Source organism: Setaria italica, chromosome IV (genome assembly GCF_000263155.2).
Source record: "Setaria italica strain Yugu1 chromosome IV, Setaria_italica_v2.0, whole genome shotgun sequence".
Lineage (NCBI taxonomy): Eukaryota > Viridiplantae > Streptophyta > Magnoliopsida > Poales > Poaceae > Setaria > Setaria italica.
The window spans coordinates 39,682,515-39,702,668 of NC_028453.1; the positions used below are offsets into that span (position 1 = coordinate 39,682,515).

General features: G+C 52.3%; 5 protein-coding genes and 1 non-coding gene across 6 annotated transcripts; 4 read left to right on the top strand and 2 right to left on the bottom strand.

Moving 5' to 3' along the window:
- The first annotated feature begins 2,187 nt into the window (after positions 1-2,187).
- Positions 2,188-4,750, top strand: LOC101765811 (aspartyl protease family protein 1). Its single transcript, XM_004966419.3, has 6 exons — positions 2,188-2,782; positions 2,874-3,485; positions 3,584-3,719; positions 3,805-4,054; positions 4,139-4,210; positions 4,325-4,750. The coding sequence occupies exons 1-6, from the start codon at positions 2,463-2,465 to the stop codon at positions 4,546-4,548; spliced, it is 1,614 nt and encodes a 537-aa protein (XP_004966476.1). The 5' UTR covers positions 2,188-2,462; the 3' UTR covers positions 4,549-4,750.
- A 212-nt stretch (positions 4,751-4,962) lies between these two features.
- Positions 4,963-7,500, bottom strand: LOC101766232 (putative laccase-9). The gene is made up of 4 exons (XM_014805082.2): positions 7,366-7,500; positions 6,757-6,908; positions 5,303-6,672; positions 4,963-5,197 (listed from the first exon to the last, which is right to left on the bottom strand). The coding sequence occupies exons 1-4, from the start codon at positions 7,498-7,500 to the stop codon at positions 5,067-5,069; spliced, it is 1,788 nt and encodes a 595-aa protein (XP_014660568.2). The 3' UTR covers positions 4,963-5,066.
- Positions 7,501-11,221: 3,721 nt separating this feature from the next.
- LOC101784332 (expansin-A29) lies at positions 11,222-12,499 on the top strand. Its single transcript, XM_004967235.3, has 2 exons — positions 11,222-11,574; positions 11,665-12,499. Exons 1-2 carry the CDS (start codon positions 11,418-11,420, stop codon positions 12,297-12,299), a joined length of 792 nt encoding a protein of 263 aa, XP_004967292.1. The 5' UTR covers positions 11,222-11,417; the 3' UTR covers positions 12,300-12,499.
- A 192-nt stretch (positions 12,500-12,691) lies between these two features.
- On the top strand, positions 12,692-12,764 carry TRNAA-AGC. The gene has a single exon. It is a non-coding gene; the product is annotated as a tRNA-Ala (tRNA).
- Positions 12,765-13,626: 862 nt separating this feature from the next.
- LOC111257098 (putative UPF0496 protein 2) lies at positions 13,627-15,718 on the bottom strand. The gene is made up of 2 exons (XM_022826159.1): positions 15,549-15,718; positions 13,627-14,831 (listed from the first exon to the last, which is right to left on the bottom strand). The coding sequence occupies exons 1-2, from the start codon at positions 15,607-15,609 to the stop codon at positions 13,627-13,629; spliced, it is 1,266 nt and encodes a 421-aa protein (XP_022681894.1). The 5' UTR covers positions 15,610-15,718.
- A 3,160-nt stretch (positions 15,719-18,878) lies between these two features.
- LOC101784730 (basic blue protein) lies at positions 18,879-19,547 on the top strand. Its single transcript, XM_004967236.1, has 2 exons — positions 18,879-19,044; positions 19,201-19,547. Exons 1-2 carry the CDS (start codon positions 18,879-18,881, stop codon positions 19,545-19,547), a joined length of 513 nt encoding a protein of 170 aa, XP_004967293.1.
- Positions 19,548-20,154: the final 607 nt, after the last annotated feature.

The window sequence follows — 20,154 nt, forward strand, 5'->3', positions numbered from 1 at the left end:
TCCCTCCTCTATCTTCAGAGCACTCAGGCACGGACCCGAGCCCTGTCGATGATCCGACCGACAGCGGGCCGGCGCCCTCACCCCCTCCGGCGCTGCCCCCTCCCCTCCTCCAGTCGGCGCCCGTCCCCTCTCTCCTTCCCCTGGCCGCCGCCCCCTCCCCTCCTATTCTTCCTCGGCGCCGCCCCCTACCCTCCAATCAAGGCCGCCGCGCCCCTCCCCTCCTCTTCTTCCCCAGCACCGCCACCCCCCTCCCGGTCCTCCCTCACTCGGATCCGGCGGCGGTGGGCATCCGGTGGGGGAGCGCCTGGCCGGCCCGTGCAGCGGCGCAAGGGAGCAGGGACGGCGGATCTGGCAGGAAATGGCACGGCCGCCGGTGAGAGGCCGCGGGCGCCGGCGTGGAGGAGGGAGGGAGCGGCGGCGGGGTTCGGGAGGGTGCGGTCGGGAGGAGGGTGCGGGGGCAGAGGCAATAAAGGAGGGGTAGCGGGAGTCTAGCACTTGTTTTAGGAGGTTTTAGGAGGGGGTGAGGGGACTAAAAGTTTTGAGCCTCCTAAAACTTTTTAGTCACTTGAAGTGTTTGGCTCTTTAGTCATATTTTAGTCACTTTTTAGGAGCTAAAATTTTAAGAGGGTGGAAACAAATAGGACCTTTCTCCATCTTCCACGTTCTTTCACCGTGGAGAAGAAGGTAGTAACTAGTAAGAGCGGGTCAGGGGTCAAAGGCTAGGTAAGCACGTAGCTTCCAACAAACTACAGCTGCTATAGTGGTATGCTGCTGCATTGCATTTAGGGTGTGTGCTCTTTCTTACTCTCTCCGTTCTTTGACTATTTTCATTTATTTGACTATTCATCTTTTCTACAAATATTTTTGCAAATAGATAAACTTACAAGTTAAATCTAAAGTACATTTGACAATAGACATAATGATACACATTTTACTTTAGTTAACTAACTCGTTCAATAAATATTGGTGGTCAAAGTTAGAGTAAAAAGTCAACAGTGTCATATATTTAAGAACGAAGGGAGTATTTATTATAGTTATTTTGTTTATTTTCTTCAGAGATTTTGTGAGAGAACCATGTTATTAAATTTAAGTGAAATAATTGCCTTGAGACGGTTAGAGTGAATTATTGCATATTCTTCTTAATCCTCTATCGCTTTGGGCTTTGTTGAGACAATTTTTTCTCAAATGATGGATAGTGAGACGATTTCTTCTTTTGCTTTGTTGAGGCGACCAGGATGCAGTAGTTGCAACAGAGCGATAGATCATCATCGGCACCTAGCGATCGCTGGGACAGAGATTAATAAAAGAGTTGACAAAGTTATCAAGTGCCAAGTTCAACTAGTAGTATACTATTCCGTACTTATATTCTTTCCTAACTATGTTAGATTGCATGTATCCTTAGTGCAGACGAACAAAACAAAACAATTCATTTGTTTATTGTGCATGGAGAGCAATCTATAAGGCCAAATGGTTCGTTGAACAACCTATGGATTGGATTGGATATTTGGATTGGATTTCAGGATTTGAGCTGTTGAGGACTGTCACATGTACTGATGTGCGTAGGGCCGCTCCCAACGACCACCACGAATGATCTAAAGATGCGAACTGACGAAAGAGTGAAAAGTCCAATTCCCAAGTTCGCATACAAGCCCTTCCCATTTCAAATTATCTTGTACTGAAGCTGCTTGCAAACATGTCACCCTCAGTCCTAGCAAAATTGTACCGGATGTACAGAAGAGAAGCATAAAAGGTCCCTTCATTTACAACAGGTTTGCCGCCTATGTACGATCTCCCCGTTCCTGCAGTTGTAAATGCATGGCGGCGATTGAAACATGGTTAGCGAAAATAAAAGTGTGTTATTATATTTCATTTCTTCTTTAAGAAAAACTATATTTCAGTTCAGACGTTTGAAACCAATTCATTTCCTTTGATGTGCGCTGATCGATCAAAGTTTATTTTAGGTGTGTTGACGCAAATTTTGGCCACCAACGCTAGAAACAACAAAACAAAAGTGGAAGAGAAAAGTTTACGTCCAAAAAATTGGAAGAGAAATAAAAAACAACCAAAGAAAAAAGCAAAGAAGAGCGTGTCGTGGAATTATAGAAAAAGGTAAGGACCTAACAATAAAACATTTACCACTGACTATGACTAGCACGACGGAGTCATATACGCGGCCACGACCAGTCATTCTCTCCTTGCCACACCCTCTATTCGTCGTCGTCCTCCTCCACCCGCCGGCCACAGACCACCGTTTTTCTCCATCTCCGCTCTCCTCACCGTTGACGAAAGCAACACACGGCAGGGGGGAGGGGAGACTTTGACTTCGCCCTCCCTCCGGTCCTCCTCCGCCGGCCTCTTCCCGCCCGATCTAAACAAGATGTTGGGTGGTATCCTTCAACCCACCAACCTCTCCACCACCTCACCATCTTGCCGCCTCCGCACGTCTCCGCGTCCTCCACCTCATGGCTCAGTCCCACCACTACCGCCAGGAACTCTTCGTCGCCGTCGCCGTCGCCGTCGCCGTCGCGGCGCTTGTGGCCGTCGGGGAGGCGTCCTGCGTCGGCTTCGACCTTCACCACCGGTCCTCCCCGGTGGTCCGGCGGTGGGCGGAGGCGCGGGGCCACCCCGCCCTCGCCGCGGAGTGGCCAGCTAAAGGCTCGCCGGAGTACTACTCTGAGCTCTCACGCCATGACCGCGGCCTCCTCGCCCGCCGTAATCTCGCCGGCGCCGATGGCTTCCTGACCTTCGCGGATGGCAACGCGACCATCCAAAGCCTCGGATTGTGAGTTTCTTCTGAATCGAATGCCACAGTTCATCACAGAGAGAGTGGAAATCAAGAACATGCATGAACCAATCGATCGATCGATTTGCAGCTTGTACTACGCGCAGGTGGCGCTGGGCACTCCGAACGCGACGTTCCTGGTGGCGCTGGACACCGGCAGCGACCTCTTCTGGGTGCCCTGCGACTGCAAGCAGTGCGCGCCGCTCTCCGGCGGCGGCAACGCCACGGCGGAGCTCCGCCCCTACAGCCCGCGGCTGTCGTCGACGAGCAAGCAGGTGACCTGCGACAGCGCGTTCTGCGACCGGCCCAACGCCTGCAGCGCCGCCACCAACGGCAGCTGCCCGTACGGCGTCCGCTACGTGTCCGCCAACACCTCCTCCTCCGGCGTGCTCGTCCAGGATGTCCTCCACCTCACCAGGGAGGGCCCCGGCCCCGGCGCCGCCACGGAGGCCCTGCAGGCGCCCATCGTGTTCGGGTGCGGGCAGGTGCAGACGGGCGCGTTCCTGGACGGCGCCGGCTTCGACGGTCTGCTGGGCCTGGGCATGGACCGGGTGTCCGTGCCCAGCGTGCTCGCCGCCCGCGGCCTCGTCGCGTCCAACAGCTTCTCCATGTGCTTCAGCGACGACGGCGTCGGCCGGATCAACTTCGGCGACGCCGGCAGCCCCGGCCAGTCCGAGACGCGCTTTATCGCCAGGAGCACAAAGTAACTAAGACGCTCTGTCGTCGACGTCCATGTCTAGCTCTAGCTCAACGATCATCCATTACTTGCTGATTGATCCGTGGAACTAAAATGTTGCGCAGCCCGACGTACAACGTGAGCTTCACGTCGGCGAACGTCGGCAGCGAGTCGGTGGCGGTGGAGTTTGCCGCCGTCATGGACTCCGGCACGTCCTTCACGTACCTCAACGACCCGGAGTACACGGCGTTCGCCACCAGCGTAAGTTGAGTTTTTCAGAGTCCATTCTGTTCATCGAATGTTGTTCGATTGGCATCACTGGAAGAGCAATGGCATCTTTGTGCAGTTCACCTCCCAGGTTCGCGAGAGGAGAACCAACTTCAGCAGCGGTTCTTCAGGCCGTCTCCCCTTCGACTACTGCTATAAGCTGAGCCCTAACCAGACGGAGGTGCTGCCCCCGATCGTGAGCCTGACGACCGCGGGGGGAGCCCAGTTCCCGGTCACCAACCCGATCATCTTCTTGCGCGATGACAGGATCACCATCGGCTACTGCCTGGCGATCGTCAAGAACGACATCACCATCAACATCATCGGCCGTAAGCTCCGATCCCCTGTCATTTCAGTATGTGGAGTGGACTGTCAGTGAATGATGGACCTGATGGATTGATATGCATTTGCAGAGAACTTCATGACTGGGCTCAAGGTCGTCTTCAACCGGGAGAGATCCGTCCTGGGCTGGCAGAAGTTCGACTGTAAGAAAAAATCCTTGCGTTCCAAACAGCATCAACAACTGTTCTTAGCTGCATATTCTGAATGTCTGATCTGATGCAAGCGACCTGACGCAGCAACCTCTGTCCTGCCTGCAGGTTACAAGAACGCGGTAGTGGCAGACGCCCCGGACGCGAGCCCCAGCCCGGCCCCGGGGGGCCCGAACCCGACGAAGCTCACGCCGCAGCAGAGCGACGCCAGCAACAGGAACCCCGGAGCGGCGCCGGTGCCGAGGTCGGCCGGCTCGCTCGACGCTGCACGCGCGCTGGGAGGCGGCCTCTCGCTTCTGCTTCCTCTGCTGGTGGGCGCAGCGCTTGTCTGACGCCCGTCAGCATGCAGTTTTCTTCAGACTTCAGACCGGTTGGTGTAGCTGTATGGTTGTGCACACACGTACATAGATACTGCTCGATTTCGATTCAGAGTTGAGGTGTAGAGATCGTTGTTTTGCTGGTTGACATGTTGTACTGTACTATATTGGAGAAGAAGTTGGTTGGTGGTGACTGATGAGGGCCATTTCGTGATCATACCATTCATATTCATACTTGAAATAAACGTATAGGTCGTATAGGTGATATCTTCTTGTGATGTTCTGTTCCAACTGCATCGAGGAGGGTTCAAAGACAACCTGTCCATTCAAGGAATCATGATGCTCTGAATCCATGAATACTGCGATCTAAATTCACTCTGACATGTTAGAGTTGACATGTGTTTTGTTGTCTGCAACTGGAACCACAAAACCTGTGTTTTTTTAAATAAAAAACAATAATCTTGCTTAACAATGTACTGAAAGATTGAGGAAATTGTCATGCAAACAACACTGTCATTCACGCCCCTGTTCCATCAGCACTTTGGCATGTTTGGAGGAGGCCGCAACATTTTGGCCTCAGGTTTCTTGCCATTTTTCACAATGAACACAGTGCCCATTCCCCACACAACGTGGCGATCGAAGTGGCAGTGCATAAACCACACCCCTGAGCAAGCAGAAACAGCACAGAAATCACTTCCTCCGTTTCACAAATGTAAGTCCATAACAGCCGACGACGAGACCCTGTCAGTTCAGAGAAATGGTTACTCACCGGGATTTGTCGCGCGGAAGCGGATCGCCGCCCACCCGCCTTTGGGCACGGCCACCGTGTTCTGCCGCGGCGGGTCGACCAGGTTGTAGCCGGCGGGGTCCCTGCCATCGTCGAAGTTGCCGATCCCTCGCCCCACCACGTAGAAGCTGTACCCGTGCAGGTGCATGGGGTGGCTCTCCGTGCCTAGCACCGCCGTGTCCTGGAACACCACCTCCACGGCGGCGCCGTGCTCCAGCACCTTCACCCTCGTGCCCCGCTCCGTGAACGGGCCGACGAGCCCCGCCTCCGGGAGCCCCGGGTCGGTGAAGTTGAACCGGGACGGCGGGCCGTCAGGGAACCCCGCGTCGTACACGCCGCCGGCGGAGCTGCCGTCGCGGTAGTAGTAGGCGCTGAGGATATCGACGGCTCCGGGGTTCTGGAAGCTCACGTTGTTGAGGCTCGCCGCGAGGCGGTCGCCGCGGGGGCCGGTGCACGCCGCGTCCGGCGCGCAGGGGATCAGGTTCACGGCCATCGTCACGAGCAGGCGCTCGTCGGCGCGCGCCGGCACGTCCACCGGGTGGGCCTCGCTGGCCAGGGACCTTAGCCGCTTCGTGTACGTCGTCGCCGCTGCCATGTCGTCGACGGCGGGCAGGGTAGCAGGGAACACCGGCGCCGCCGCCCTTCCCCGCGCGGCGTCCGCGTACTCCAGGATGGCCGTGGCGGTGCTGTTGTTGAACTCGACGACGTTGGTGTTGGAAGCGAACGTCCGCGCGGCCATGTAGTACCTACCGCCGGCGGCATCGTCGGCGTGGAGGAGCGCGTCGACGGTCTGGCCCGACGCGATCATGAGGTGGTCGGCGGCGAACGGCTTGGTGTAGCTGGCGTCGGTGGCGACCACGGTGAGGCGGTGGCCGGCGACGGCGAAGAACACGTCGTTGGTGAGCCCGGCGTTGATCACGCGGAGCAGGTACGTCCCGCCGCGCTCCACGCGCGCCCTGAAGGTGCCGGCCTCGGAGCACGGGAACATGTCGCCGGGCTCGCCGTTGATGGTGGCAGCGTCCGACGGCTTGACGTCGCGGCCCGTCCGCACGGCTTCCTCCAGGAGATGGTTCGCGTCGTCGTCCCGCCACCATTCGTTGAGGATGATCGGCGGCATCTCCTCGACGCGCCGAGGATGATCGAAGGGGAAGGCGGCGCCGTGCTTGGGGAGGATGACGATGGCGCCATGCACGGTGGCGCGGTCGAAGCCGGTGTGCGCGTGCCACCAGAGCGTGCCCTCTTCCTGGAAGAGGATGACGCGGTAGGCGAAGGCGGCGCCGGGCTGGATGGGGCACTGCGTGATGTACTCCGGCCCGTCGGACCACGGGTTCCGCGGCTGGTCCACGCCGTGCCTGCATGAGCATCGACCAGGTGCATGAAGGATTATCGACTGCTTTTATATATATAATATATATGTGTAACTATGTAAGTAATACCAGTGGATGGTGATGTTCTTGTCGCCATGGTTGCGGACGTTGACGACGACGACGTCGCCGCTGCGCGCCCGGATGGTCGGGCCGGGGAACTGGCCGTTCACGGTGAGGATGCTCTTCTGCCGGCACAGCCTGGTGACGACAACCTTCTTTACCTGCCAAACAAAATACAGCACCACGACATCATTGCTACACTGCACCACAGCTAAAAGCATACTGGCAGTACAGCAAAAGCACGCGTCTTCCTTGGCAGAAAATGTAGCGGATTAAATACCATTTTATTTCCTAATTAATGACTTAGCTTGCATTACAGGGTGTTCATGCATGATGAAACTATGCACAGCGAGATGCAGAGAGAACAAATGAACAGCATTTCGAACATCGACATCGCTCCCACAATACGAAGCTATGATATAACTTTTGCACAATAACTCGATAAAGAATGCAAACAATTTGACTAATATTTAGTTGGATTTCATAGAGGTTTCATAATCTAAAACACAACAGCCGAATTGCCGAAACCATCGAATAATTGCCGAGGAGGACACGGAGCAGGAACTGACGGCCGAAAACACCAGCAGAAATGTAGGTTTGGAACTTAGATGGACTTACGAGGAAATGGTAGCGACGAACCCTGGAGCCGTGCGCGGCCGGGCTAAGTGCAGCAACTCCAAGGACCAAGAACACGCCCAGCTGAAGGAACCGGAGCAGCACGGCAGGTCTCTCAGCTACGGCACCCATCGCCATCCCCCGGAACGAAATGGGACTAATCGATCTCTGGTTTTTTAATTTATATATGTACGAAAGTGAAACTATGAATGTGTCTAGCTGGGTAGTATTTAATAGGAAATCTTTTTAATCTTAGAAAAAAAACTGAGTTTTTTTCAAAATAAAATGTAGGCGCGCTCGTATCTATAGGTGCTCACCCCTACGAACGTAACACAAAGCACACCATACCCATAGGAACACTACACAAGGATGCATTGTCATAGATGCCGTCATTAAAGACATCCATCGTTTACTACCACTCACAAGGTGACAAACCTATAGCAGTTGATCCTAGGTGGGTAGGAGGTACAATTAGTGGTGGATCCCGTACTTGAAAGAAGGGGGCCTATTTCCCCATCCATGGCTGAAATTGCCGGCCCCTTCGCTAACAATCCAAGCTATTGGTTGGTTCCTAATGAGAAGTATATAATTAGACCAATTGTTTACTCACTCTAGTCATAAATATGTGGTATTTTGGAGTTACAGTTTGGTGGCATATTACTTTCTATGTGTTGGTTTTAGAAGTTTAGATGATAAGAGTATATTTATTTTGAAATGCAGTTTCATATAAATATACTTTTGCTATTATTTACAAATATTACATAACACAATGTACACGTCAAAAATTTATTTTAGAGACAGCGTTAACATCCAAAACGCCACTTACTGTCGACGGGATAGAGTAGTTTAGTCTTTCATGCGTGTATTTACTGAATGTGCCTCTCAATTTAAGGTGGATGAAGGAAAATACATTGGTACATGTCAACTATTCTCATAGGTCAACATAAGATTTTTAAGGATGTGGACAAGAAAGGAGGTTTGTGTGAGAGAGAGATTACTGTTTCACAAGCAACGGTCTGGTAAGCTAAATTTTATGAAGACTATTAATTACCACACCATTATACAAGTTGACACTGTCATGAAACTCACAATGTTTCTTTTGTTTGATGCAGACATGTGCGATCGAGGGAGACATCTGTTTCAATAATTATCGAATAAAAATAATCATATATTGTGAAGTGTGGGGCATCATATTAATATCAACATCTTGTGAATCTATATGAGTTTTTTATATTCAAGATCGAAAGTAGAAATGTCTGACTTAGGACAAACATAAATATAGTTGTTTATTTGCTTATCATCGGAAGAAGTAGCAAAAAACTGAAAGGTTGGAGGCAGTTTTTCGCTAATCTCTCGCTTTTACCCTATTGTTAGCTACTCCTATATAAGAAGGAAACCAGCAATGCTAGTGTAAGAATCTTCACTACTCTACAGGAAGCTCAACTAAACACAATGCAAGCAAATGTGAAGAAAGATAATACATGCATTCGGTTTGAAGCAACTAAGCTTATAACCAAAGTCAGCGCAGGACTTGAAGTACAATAGGTACGGTTGAAGAAAACAGTGGTTGACTTAACTACAAACTACTGAAGGAACAGCATGAGCTTATTAGCTTAGTTAATGGTCTACTGGCAGGCCCAAGTCACCTTCCTCTGGTTGGCTTGGTAAGCCTAGGCGCCGCAATTTGTCAGTCACAAGCTAAGCCACTCCATCACTGTTCACACCTCGGTTAATTCTCTACGACATTGACTCATTGAGTGGAAGAAGCCATGGGTTAGTTGTTCTCTTGTGAATGCGTATTCATTTTGTAAAATGCAAAATCCAACGGCGACTAGAGCAGCATCAGATTCGGGACTCATATCTGCACAAACAGCTTTTAACTAATCTTTTCTTCCGAGCGCCCGCCCCTCACCTGCGAGTGCCGCCGGCTGCCTTGTGAACTGTGATCTATATCGGTTCTCGGGTTTCGAGGAGCCCGTCGGGTTTCGAGCATCTGCGGATTTCGGAGGTGGGTGCACATTGTCACCCGAAATAAGGTTCGAGTTCAAGTCAGGTTTTATTCTTAGGTTTCAGGGATAGGTCAGCGGAAGCTCCACCTAACCCCAACCCGTCCCGTTGCCATCCCTACCTAAGGACGGCCGAAGCCGCCGCCGCGGCAAGGTCGATGGAGGCATGAAAACGAAGAAGAAGGCCAGGATGCCGGATGCCCTGGAGACGCAGAACTAGATTCCTCACTGAAAGAGAGCAGAAGGAGGCCGGTGACAAAGACGACAGGAAGAGGTGAGGAAACAGCGAGGGAATCGTCAGGGTTTCCCATCCAGAAGTTCAGGAAATCAGAAACAATGCTGCAGTTTGGCGGGATGGGGTCTGCTGAGATCCAGATGGAGGGGGAAGGAGGGGATGGAGAAGGGGGGCAGGGGGGGAAGGGGCAACGGAGGAGAAGAAGTTGGCAAGAACGAAGTCAGTGGCGAGGAACAATTTATCAGTCCGATCATTAGTTTTGAGAAATTGTATCGACCCAAATCGAACTATTCACTGAAAAGCTAGGATCCAGGAGCCCAGATGTGAAACAGGATAACTTGACGTCTGCATTTCCATGCATGTGCCTCTGCGCGCTCATTTCTCATGGGTACGGATATAAAAACACAGAGCTTGAGTTCGTCTGGACTCGAGGCAGGCATTCAGGCATGTACAAAACTTGCTATGGTAATCTTATCTCAAACATGCCAAAAGCTGCATCTCACTCAAACCTGTTTCGTTTGGGTACCAGATTCATCCTCCGGTAGCCGGCGCCGTGCAATCATTGTGCGTGGATCGTCCAAGCTCTACATTGCTTAGAAGCGGGCTTGCATGCACTGGGAACCCTTGCTGTCTTGACACTGAACTTGTGTGATCTCAAGTCAAATTTCACTAGTGCAGTGAAGTCAATCACAAAAGCCTCAGCTCCACTCGACCCAAAGTTCTACCTCGTGAATGAATTAAAGCAAGGAAGAAAACGGGTCTCTTGCATTTGAAAACGTTTTCAGCAAATGGCCAAGCTCGTGTCAGTAAAGAAATACTGAAGTAGTATGACTGAAGTGACTCAACTGCCAACAAGCAGCCTTCAGTCCAACTGAAAGTCTGAACCAACCATGCCTATTTGATCACCTCTTCTTCTGCGTGCGGATCGGAGGACATTTCTTCATGCATGTCAACAGAAAAAGAAGAAAAAGAATTGAAATGGTTAGAGTAGTGAATGCGATCCCCAACCGACTGATCTTGTTTGGAGCTTGTCGAATTGCGGTGGCGGCAGAGGCGCGGAGCTCCGGATAGGGGTCCATTCCATGTGCGCCGCTCCGTGGTCACTCGGTCAGGGTCACGCCTATCTCTCTCGCTCGTCTCCTCTCGGATTGGCCATGTGCTTTGGCCATTCCATGCTGCTGCTGCACGTACGAGTAGTCTCTAGTGCTTCGTGGCAGATGCAGAGCGGTGGCTGCGAACCCCAGCCTGAAGACGATCAGGATCACGATCACGCCAGAGCACAGAGCAGTAAAGGGCCTGGCATGGTCGCTGCAGCGGAAGCGATGGCTTTTCCGAGGGGCTAGCTGCGAAAACACCTCACGGACGGATCCCCTGTTCTCCGGCGAGCAGAACATGGGAGGGGCCGACGGAGGCGGCGTCCATCGCCCCCTTATCGTCACCCTTGGCCTCTTGGGTCCTGGGTCTTGGCATGACATGAGAGTACGATACGACGACGACGCAGGGGCACGTGCCGTCGCTTCCTCCACACACGCTGTCGTGCTCTGCCGAGCTTCGCCGCTGCGCAAGTCACGGTGCGGCACCTCACGCAGCAGCAGCAGCAGCAGCAGCTCATGTCACATGCACGTGCCGCCCATGTCGCATGAGCGCCTCGTGCCACCATATATACGCGGCGGCCAGCCTTCAATTGGCAGAGCCGCATGCTCATCAGCAGCTGCAATTGCACCGGCCATCACCGTAGCTTAGCTTCCATCATCGCCGGCCGAAGGCGCCTCCGTGCACTGCCGGCGTACAGCACAGAGTAGCACGGGAAAACGATGGCCCGCGGCTTCAAGCACCACCTCGCGGCCACGGCCGTGCTGGTCATCGCCTGCGCGCTCGCCGCCGCCCCGACGGCCGGAGCGTTCGCGCCGTCCGGCTGGAGCAAGGGCAGCGCCACCTTCTACGGCGGCAGCGACGCCTCCGGCACCATGGGTACGTTCTTGTCGTGAGTTGTGTCCATCTCTTCCTCCTCCGAATCGCGAACTGAACGCCGACGCCACCGTGCGCTCCTCGATCGTGCAGGCGGCGCGTGCGGGTACGGCAACCTGTACACGCAGGGCTACGGGACGCGGACGGCGGCGCTGAGCACGGCGCTCTTCAACGACGGCGCCTCCTGTGGCCGCTGCTACAAGCTCACCTGCGACGCCCGGTCCGACCCCCGCTGGTGCCGCCGGGGCGCCTCCGTCACCGTCACCGCCACCAACTTCTGCCCGCCCAACTACGCGCTGCCCTCCGACGACGGCGGCTGGTGCAACCCGCCGCGGCAGCACTTCGACATGGCGCAGCCGGCGTGGGAGAAGATCGGCGTCTACCGCGGCGGGATCGTCCCCGTCCTCTTCCAGCGCGTCCCCTGCAGGCGCCACGGAGGGGTGCGCTTCACCGTCGCGGGGAGGGACTACTTCGAGCTGGTCCTGCTCACCAACGTCGCCGCCGCCGGCGCCGTGCGCGCCATGGAGGTGAGGGGAACGCGCACGGCCGGGTGGATGACCATGTCGAGGAACTGGGGCGCCAACTGGCAGTCGCTGGCGTACCTCAACGGGCAGGGGCTCTCGTTCCGGGTCACCACCGACGATGGACAGACCATCGAGTTCGCCGACGTCGTGCCGCCGTCGTGGAACTTCGGGCAGACGTACGCCAGCAGGCTGCAGTTCAAGTAGTAAATTTACATTGCAAGCTGCCCGGGCCGAGCTTCTTTACTGGTCGGCAGTGGCGTGCTTTGCTGGTCTTCTTCTTCGTCTTTCAGTAGTTTAGCTGCCCGCCCACGCGTGCTCGGCCCAGCCACCAGCATCTCGCTGCTGCTGCTTGTAATGTCAGCGTTGCCGGCCTTTTCTCTTCTTCAACATGCCGCTTTCGCCTTCTTTCTTGTGTGTACCGATGCGTATCGTTGGTAATGAACTCGAGAGTATATATTTATTCATATACGCACGAGAGAAGTTCTGAAGAAAAATGTTATCCCCAAGCAAAGAGGTCCTTGATGAATCATGGAATGGAGGAGCAACAGAGGTACGAAAAATGTTAAATAATTAAGTTAAAAATTGTTGTCATCAAAGGGGATGTAGCTCAGATGGTAGAGCGCTCGCTTAGCATGCGAGAGGTACGGGGATCGATACCCCGCATCTCCAATATGGGCTTTTTTTTTTCTTTTACTTCTTCCTGGCTCCCTGTTCTTTTGGGCAAACTGCAGTATCACACCACTATCTTCAATTTGGAGATCATGGAGCTAGTAGCATCACACTTGAAATTTCAAAAAACCGTTCAACTGCAATTGAGATTTGTCATTTTCTTTTTAGAATTCTAGCGACTTTCGCCGCGCATTGCAGCACCTGAACTCCCAAAAACAGGACTCACTGATTCCTCCATGAAACAGAGCTACTGGAGGTCTTTCACATCAGAAAACACATGCAAGGGCTTTCTGAAAAACAACATATCGTGTGTATATCAGAGACCCAGAGGGTGACTTTTGTCTTTCCCAGCGCTTGTTCACGTTCCCTTTCAGGGCTTATTGGATAGAAGAGTATTGGAGTGGAACGAAGGGGGTTGAGTCTAAAATGAACTAATTTTCCTTCCAATCCTTCCTATTCCACTTCAATTCACTACTATCCAAATAAGGCCTTATGTTCTGGGCAAATTGTATGTCTCTACTATCAAATGCTTTGCTATGCCGTCAGAACAGTGCCAAAAAGCAAAACAAGGACAGTTTCTAATCCAAATGCTTTGCTGTGCCATCAGAGCAAGTTCAGAAACCAAACACAAGGAAAAAAAAATACACTACACATGTATATGATCGTGGTAGCTGCTTCTTGTAGCTCAGTCCTCTCTATATACACACCTGCCGAAAAAAAACTTGTGCATTGCTGTACATACAAAAGAATCTCTCCCTCTGATGAATTATATTATTCACATCTCTACTCTACAAATCATATGAACAGTGAGTCGATAGTTAATAGATCAATCAGCGACCAAATGGGGTCTCTCAACGGCAGGTTAGTTCTGGGACGGCGTCGCCTCCAGCGGCGGCAAGCCTCCGGTCATCTGGTGCGCCACCATCCTCCTGCTCCGGTTGATGGTGATGAGGCAGAGGCAGACGTGCTCCTCCAGCTCCTCCAGCTGCGCCCTCAGGTCCTCCTCGCACTCCGCCTCCTCCCTCGCCACCTCCTGCATCAGCGGCCGCTCGCCGCGCCCGCGCACCGCGATGCGCGCCACGTCGCGCCCGTGCTCCAGCTCGTCGTGCGCGCGCCGCACCATGCGGCTCACCGTGTCCAGGTCCCTCCCCACGATGTACGCGCCGCGCGCCGCCGCGTCCACCGCCGCCCCCGCCCGAGCGTACCGCCGCTCGCTCACCCGCTCCGCCGCCCACCGCACGGCCGTGGCGGGGCTCGCGCCGCCGACGGCCGCCGCCGCCGCGCCGATGCCCACCACGGCGTGCGCCGCGAACACCACCGCGGCAACGATGGCGCCCGCGCACGCCGCCACGAGCGCCGCCGCCGCCGTGCCCCGCGCCACGCGCATCGCCCGGGCGAGCCGCCGGAGCCGACGCTGCGCCGCGGCCAGGCGCGTCGCCAGTGGGCCGCACCGCCCGTGCACCTCGTGGAACCCGGAGAGGCGGCCCGCCGAGAGCGGGTTGTCGAGGCGGACGTGCTCCGCGACCGCGTCCCTCGCGGCGGCGCCGTCTCTGCCGCCGCCACCGTCTTCCAGCCGCGCGAGCAGCCGCCGGAGCGTGAGGTGGTGGCGCCGCGCCGCGCCGATGGCGGTGAGCAGCGCGGAGCAGGCCTCGCAGGCCTCCTGCGTCACGTCGAAGTACTCGATCAGCAGGGTCTCCACTCCGCGCCGCCGACGCCGACGCCGGCGACCGCTCCGCCCCCTCGCGAGCACCTCGGGGCTCGGCTCCAGCACGAAGTCGTCAAGGACGGTGTACGAGCAGGATTGCTCCAGGGCTGCCGCCGTGTCGACATCCTCCTCGTCACCATGGCGCGAGTAGTCCTTGGCGCCGGACTTGGACGATGACTGCTTGAAGGAGGAGGAGAAGGTGTGGCTGAGGTGGCGGTGCGCGTGCGACCAGAGGTCGAGGAAGGACTTGGACTTGAAGGCGCTGTCGTACTCCTCGTCGACGTCGAGCGTGCTGCGGCCCGGCGGCAGCCTCGCCGGAGTGCTGGAAGAAGGGGTGGAGTTGCTCCTCTCCATGGCGTCACCTGCATCGATCGAGTCCGAGTTGGGAGAGGTGAGGCATGGCACGTCACAGGGAACGCAAAAAGGCAAAGCAAAGCAACGTGTTATATATGGACGGCAAGAGAAGGCGTCAAGAAATGGTTTTGAGATCTTTTTTCTGAGTAAAGAATGGCGTTGCTTTTACATGCAAGCAGGAGTAAGCAAGACAAGTGTGCAGCATTATTACATTGACATCAACTTAATTTGCAGATGGGAACTCAACAAGGAAAACATGCTTCAACTCTTTAACAAATTATACAAAATACCCATTGGTTCAAGAGCATTTGATTCAATCTTTTTGTATTCTTGCATGATGCTATAGCTAGCTTGACTATACGTGGACCCTGCATTTTCGTAAATCGATTGAACACACCGAGTGTTCTAACTTGAAGCATAAATAGTTGATTGCTTGATGCAAACATCATAAGACCTAGCTTATCAATAATAAGATATACTATGCATCAAGAAAAACATCCCCCAAAAGGATAAAAACCAGGTTTAGCTAGCCACAAATAAAACAGGGGCGAAATTTAAACACCAGCTACAGGTGTAGCCAATGTGCACATTTGCTATAATTTTGCAAACTAAAAACCAACATTGTTGAGAGAACAATCAACTTTCTAGAAGAAAAATAAAGTTAGCTAGCTAATGTATATATAAGAACATTGCAAGACATATATGGTACTCATCTAGAAACTTACCAGCTTCGATCCTAAAAATGGATGTGGACGACGATGAAGGTGATGGTGGTGACGATCTCATTTTGATGTACTCTCTCTCTCTCTCAAACAGGACAAACTCCTATCAGTTTAACCTGATCTCAATCCAACATAGCTCACAGCCAGTACGGTTACCAAATCACCTAGAATAATCCCGGTGACTTTGAATATGGAACTTGAAATTTTCATATGGCATTGTGGCCTGCCTCTTATATAGATAGGGGTGGATCCATGAATGTAGTGAGAGAGATAGAGAGAGGAGCTCTTGCAAGGCAAGAAACAAAGCCCACAAGCGACCAATAGGGAGGTGGCTTCTTTCTGGCACAGACTCAAGAAAACGATAGAGCAACACGGCAAAAAGGGACACGGAAGCACACAGCATTCAACCACGTGTGGCTAATATGGCACAATGCTGTTGTGTTATTGCTTAGCTAACTTTAGCTAGATCCATATCTCTCGAAGAATTTTAATTTGTGTATGAGTAAACTAACAAAAAAGAACACACAGTGCCCGGATGTGGATGGATAAATGAAGAGTAAGTAATATTTTTCTTTTTCCACCATTACCTCTCGTTCAAGAAAAGAAATTGGTGTATATACGTACGTACAAACTAGCGACATAGGTTGAGTAGACGCAAGCTAAGAGTCTATAATGTTGTAGCCCGTGACCTCAAAAGGGAAGAAAAAGTTACGTGGCGATGCTCGTGTTTATCAAATATGTGATGACAACTTGTCGATATACATTGTGCACGCATACGCAACTGTGACTAGGGAATGATTAGCTCTTGGCTATACAGAGGACATGAAGCTATATATGCAAAGTTTAGAATGAAAACATGTCAAGTAGGTGGGTACAAGCCCCCTTACCGGTAGCAATGTATTCGGACTTGCAATACTAATAAATTCTTAGTCAGTTGCACTAAGGCCGCTCCCAATAGGAGTAGCGCGAGTCTGGAACCTGCTGAGTATATCTTAATTGATGTACATAAAAATTGTTTGTCGCACCCCACTTACTAAGAGCTCAAATCACTTCACACTTAGGAATGTAAGAGCACATAACATCTAGAGCAGCTAGAGTTGCGCATTAAGGTCTTGGATTGCATTGTTGGGGAACCTATGTTGAGTGGACCTACGAATAAGGCATGGGACACGTGAGATCGATGAGCTAGCCGGCGTTGCTGTCAGGTGGAGCCAGGATCTGGTCTCCCGGATCCGCCGCCTCGTAGCAGTTTCCGTTGCGGCATTGGTGGCGGGGGTCGAGATCGAGCTGCCGCGTTAGCCGCTTAATTGATGACAAGATCTTGGCCGGCCGTGTCGTCGATCTCGTCCCCGATGATCGGCAAGGCAAACTGGTGGTTCCGGCAGCATGCAGCGCCGCCATCGGACCGGAGGAACTCAAGGGAAGGCAAGCACCGCACGCCCACGCAACGCAACGCAACCGTGGCTGCCTGCGGCCTTCCTTCCTTCCTTCCTGCTAATTAAACTTGTTTAGCTCGTTAACCCGTGGCTGGTACCACCATTACATTGAAGCAATTAATTACCACGTTGTACTACACGGTTTGCTCGTGCAAGACCATGGCTAAAGTTTTGGCGTGAGCTCACAGCTCCGCGTTGATGTTGATGTAATTAATACAATGATGCGCAACATATTCGAGAAAGAAATGGAAAATATGATTAATTAATCCCATCAATATATGGGTTGTCGCAGAGGCAGGAGACTATTTATTTTTCTAAAATAAAAATTAATATTTGGGTTGATTAGGTTACGAAAAAGTTCACATTACTTAAACTATGCTATTTGATTCAATTTACGTCATAATACAATTTGATCTTTTTGTTTCTTCATACGCAAGTTGAATTTTAATTTGAGACTTAGCAAAGTGGTAAAACATTTTATGGATTTTTCATCATTATCTTTACATAATTTTGTATCTCAAGGATAAATTTTATTAAATATCCTACCATATCAAAATAATAATAAAAAAATTCATCATATATTTTTTTCTAACATGTCTTATGATGTTTGTTATCATCTCGCAAAATTTGAACTTAAGACTCCACTTGTGCATGGAGAAATAAAAAAGACAAATTGTGTTAAAGGAGTAAATTGAATTAAATGGTATAGTTTAATTAGGGGAGGTGTAAATTGAAGGGAGTAATTTGGACTTTTTTCCATTAGGTTATATATGCACCTGCAAGCTCGATTATATTGGTTGGAGTCATCCATGTGTATTATTATATATATTTTGGTACCGGAAGAACAAGATCATCGTTCAACGGACTACGTACTGTACCTCGATTAGAACACATTACGCATGGTGTTCTTCTTCTTTCGATGGGTTTTTAGAATTAGCATTATTGCTGTGTCCGCTTACGAGCAAGAGTCCATTAGTTCATGTACATACGTGCACTCCGTTCGTCGTCGATCCCGTATATCCTGCAGGCACATGACGCCATGCATGCAACCGAATCCTGATCAACCATCACGGAACAGGTACCTTGCCGTGCGGCCGACCCCTGCTCAGCTCAATACTGATCGAACGAATACGCGCGCGCCTGTGGAAGTGTGGGTATACACAGGGGCGGAACCAGGATGAACACCTGGAAGGTTTAAATAATAGAAATTAAAGGTTCGAGTTAGAGATTAACAGTGATTTGAGACTTTATCTACAGTATTTTACAGGTAAAATCAGGCTCTCGGGGGGCTGCAGCCCCTAGCCTCCCTGGATCCGCCCCTGGGTATACATGCTGCATAAACAAAATCAGCCCTGCTTCATGCTTCATCACACTGTAGTATGCATGTGAATATCCGTCCACGTCACCTGCTAATTCGAATCTAGAGAAAAAAAACTTATCGATTTATCATTTGAACAGTGAATGGCGTTTTATTTATTCAAAATATACTGTTTGTCGAGGATAACGGCAAGGTGTATTCTACTCACTCCTTGCGTATGCGTGTAGAGGTTAAAGAGACGCGAGGAAAAGAACGGTAGGTGATTGGGCTTCGGTCAGCCTAGGCCCACCCGTAGCGGAGCAGGCCCAGGCCGGCTCCGGCAGCTGTTCATGTTGATTCCAAGTGTCACGCAGGCAGTGAGCGCTGCTGACCTTCAGCGTCGCTTTCGGCGACCTCGACGCACGCCATCGTCGCCTCGCTGAACCAGTCAGTCAGCTTGTCCAAGCGCATCGAATCATCCGCCGGCGCCAGTGTCGTCGACCACCAACAAGACAAAAGGCAGCATACGCGGTGATGATGAGCATCCGATCGATCGAGCCCCGGCCCATTACCTTCCCAACTCGCTCGACCGCCGGCGGCATGGTGTCGCTGGCGCGTGCCTTCGCCGCCCTGCTGCTTCTGGGGCCGTGGCAGCGCGCCGGCGCAGCCGAGTTCGTCGTCGGCGACGTCGCCTTCGGCTGGGACTCCGGCGTCAACTACGCCGCCTGGGCGCGGGGCCGCGCCTTCGCCGTCGGAGATGTCCTAGGTCAGCAACCGCTCTGCTCACATATATGGACTGCATTGCATATGAACACTTGCTGCATCTGGTCTCTCATAAATGTTGATCGAATTCTTTTTATTAAGATCCAAGCCACATATAAAGGCATGCACCTGATGAATCGCGACCTGAATTGCGATGCAGTTTTCGAGTACGTGAGCTCCCAGCACAACGTGTACGAGGTGAGCGAGAGCACCTACCACTCCTGCGACACCGGCGGCGGCGGCAGCGGCGTGCGCGTCAGGTACACCAGCGGCTACGACAGGGTGGTCCTCGCGGATGCCAGGAGCTACTGGTTCATCTGCGATTTCCCCGGCCACTGCCTCGGAGGCATGAAGCTCGCCGTCAACGTCTCGGGCGCCGGTAGCCTGTCGCCGAACGGTAGTAATGCAGCGTCGCCGGCCGGTAGTAATGCAGCGTCGCCGGCCGGAGGAGGGCGCCGGAGTTGGTTGGCGTGGGGTCTGGCTCTCGGTGTTGTCGTGTCGATGTAAAGTTGTAAACCCAGCACTTGTACTCAATCCTTTCTTCTACTACTTCCTCCGTTCCAAATTATAGGTCATTTTGACTTTTTCTAGATACGTAGATATTATTATGCATATCTAAGTGCATAACAAAGTCTATGAATCTAGTCTATGAATCTAATAAAGTCAAAACGACCTATAATTTGGGACGGAGGGAGTACTTAGCAGAGTGTATATGTTTTCAAAAACAAACCTAGTAAATAAGAATTTTATATTCATAAAAAAGTCTTCCCCCGTCCTGAAATACAAGGTAGGAGTACTTTGGTTCCCTCCGCCGCCGCCTCACTCCGATTCAAGTTCATCTCCGAGTCCGACTCCAATCTCTGAAGGCGGTGAAGCATCAATCGAACGATAAATTGCTTGGGTGATTTATCGGTGTGCAGCTCTCTCCTCTGTATCAGAAAAATTCTTACCGGCCGGAGCTCAGGAGGAGTGAGAGACGATGTCATCGTCTGGCTACGACGATGACTATGACCGGAGCCTGGTGGTGGACGCCTCCCTGCATCCGCCAATACACTGTCCTGCTCGACTTCACGGCCTACATCGACGGGCGCCCCAACGCCACCACCGCCTGGTC

Excerpts from the sequence above, each read along its gene's own strand:
- LOC101765811 (XM_004966419.3), top strand. The coding sequence starts at position 2,463 with ATGGCTCAGTCCCACCACTACCGCCAGGAACTCTTCGTCGCCGTCGCC. Across the intron at positions 2,783-2,873 it reads ACCATCCAAAGCCTCGGATT|CTTGTACTACGCGCAGGTGG; the intron begins GTGAGTTTCTTC and ends ATCGATTTGCAG. Across the intron at positions 3,486-3,583 it reads TTTATCGCCAGGAGCACAAA|CCCGACGTACAACGTGAGCT; the intron begins GTAACTAAGACG and ends AATGTTGCGCAG.
- LOC101766232 (XM_014805082.2), bottom strand. The coding sequence starts at position 7,500 with ATGGCGATGGGTGCCGTAGCTGAGAGACCTGCCGTGCTGCTCCGGTTC. Across the intron at positions 6,909-7,365 it reads TTCGTCGCTACCATTTCCTC|GTAAAGAAGGTTGTCGTCAC; the intron begins GTAAGTCCATCT and ends TTTGTTTGGCAG. Across the intron at positions 6,673-6,756 it reads AAGAACATCACCATCCACTG|GCACGGCGTGGACCAGCCGC; the intron begins GTATTACTTACA and ends ATGCTCATGCAG.
- LOC101784332 (XM_004967235.3), top strand. The coding sequence starts at position 11,418 with ATGGCCCGCGGCTTCAAGCACCACCTCGCGGCCACGGCCGTGCTGGTC. Across the intron at positions 11,575-11,664 it reads CGACGCCTCCGGCACCATGG|GCGGCGCGTGCGGGTACGGC; the intron begins GTACGTTCTTGT and ends TCGATCGTGCAG.
- LOC111257098 (XM_022826159.1), bottom strand. The coding sequence starts at position 15,609 with ATGAGATCGTCACCACCATCACCTTCATCGTCGTCCACATCCATTTTT. Across the intron at positions 14,832-15,548 it reads CATTTTTAGGATCGAAGCTG|GTGACGCCATGGAGAGGAGC; the intron begins GTAAGTTTCTAG and ends CGATCGATGCAG.
- LOC101784730 (XM_004967236.1), top strand. The coding sequence starts at position 18,879 with ATGGTGTCGCTGGCGCGTGCCTTCGCCGCCCTGCTGCTTCTGGGGCCG. Across the intron at positions 19,045-19,200 it reads CGCCGTCGGAGATGTCCTAG|TTTTCGAGTACGTGAGCTCC; the intron begins GTCAGCAACCGC and ends ATTGCGATGCAG.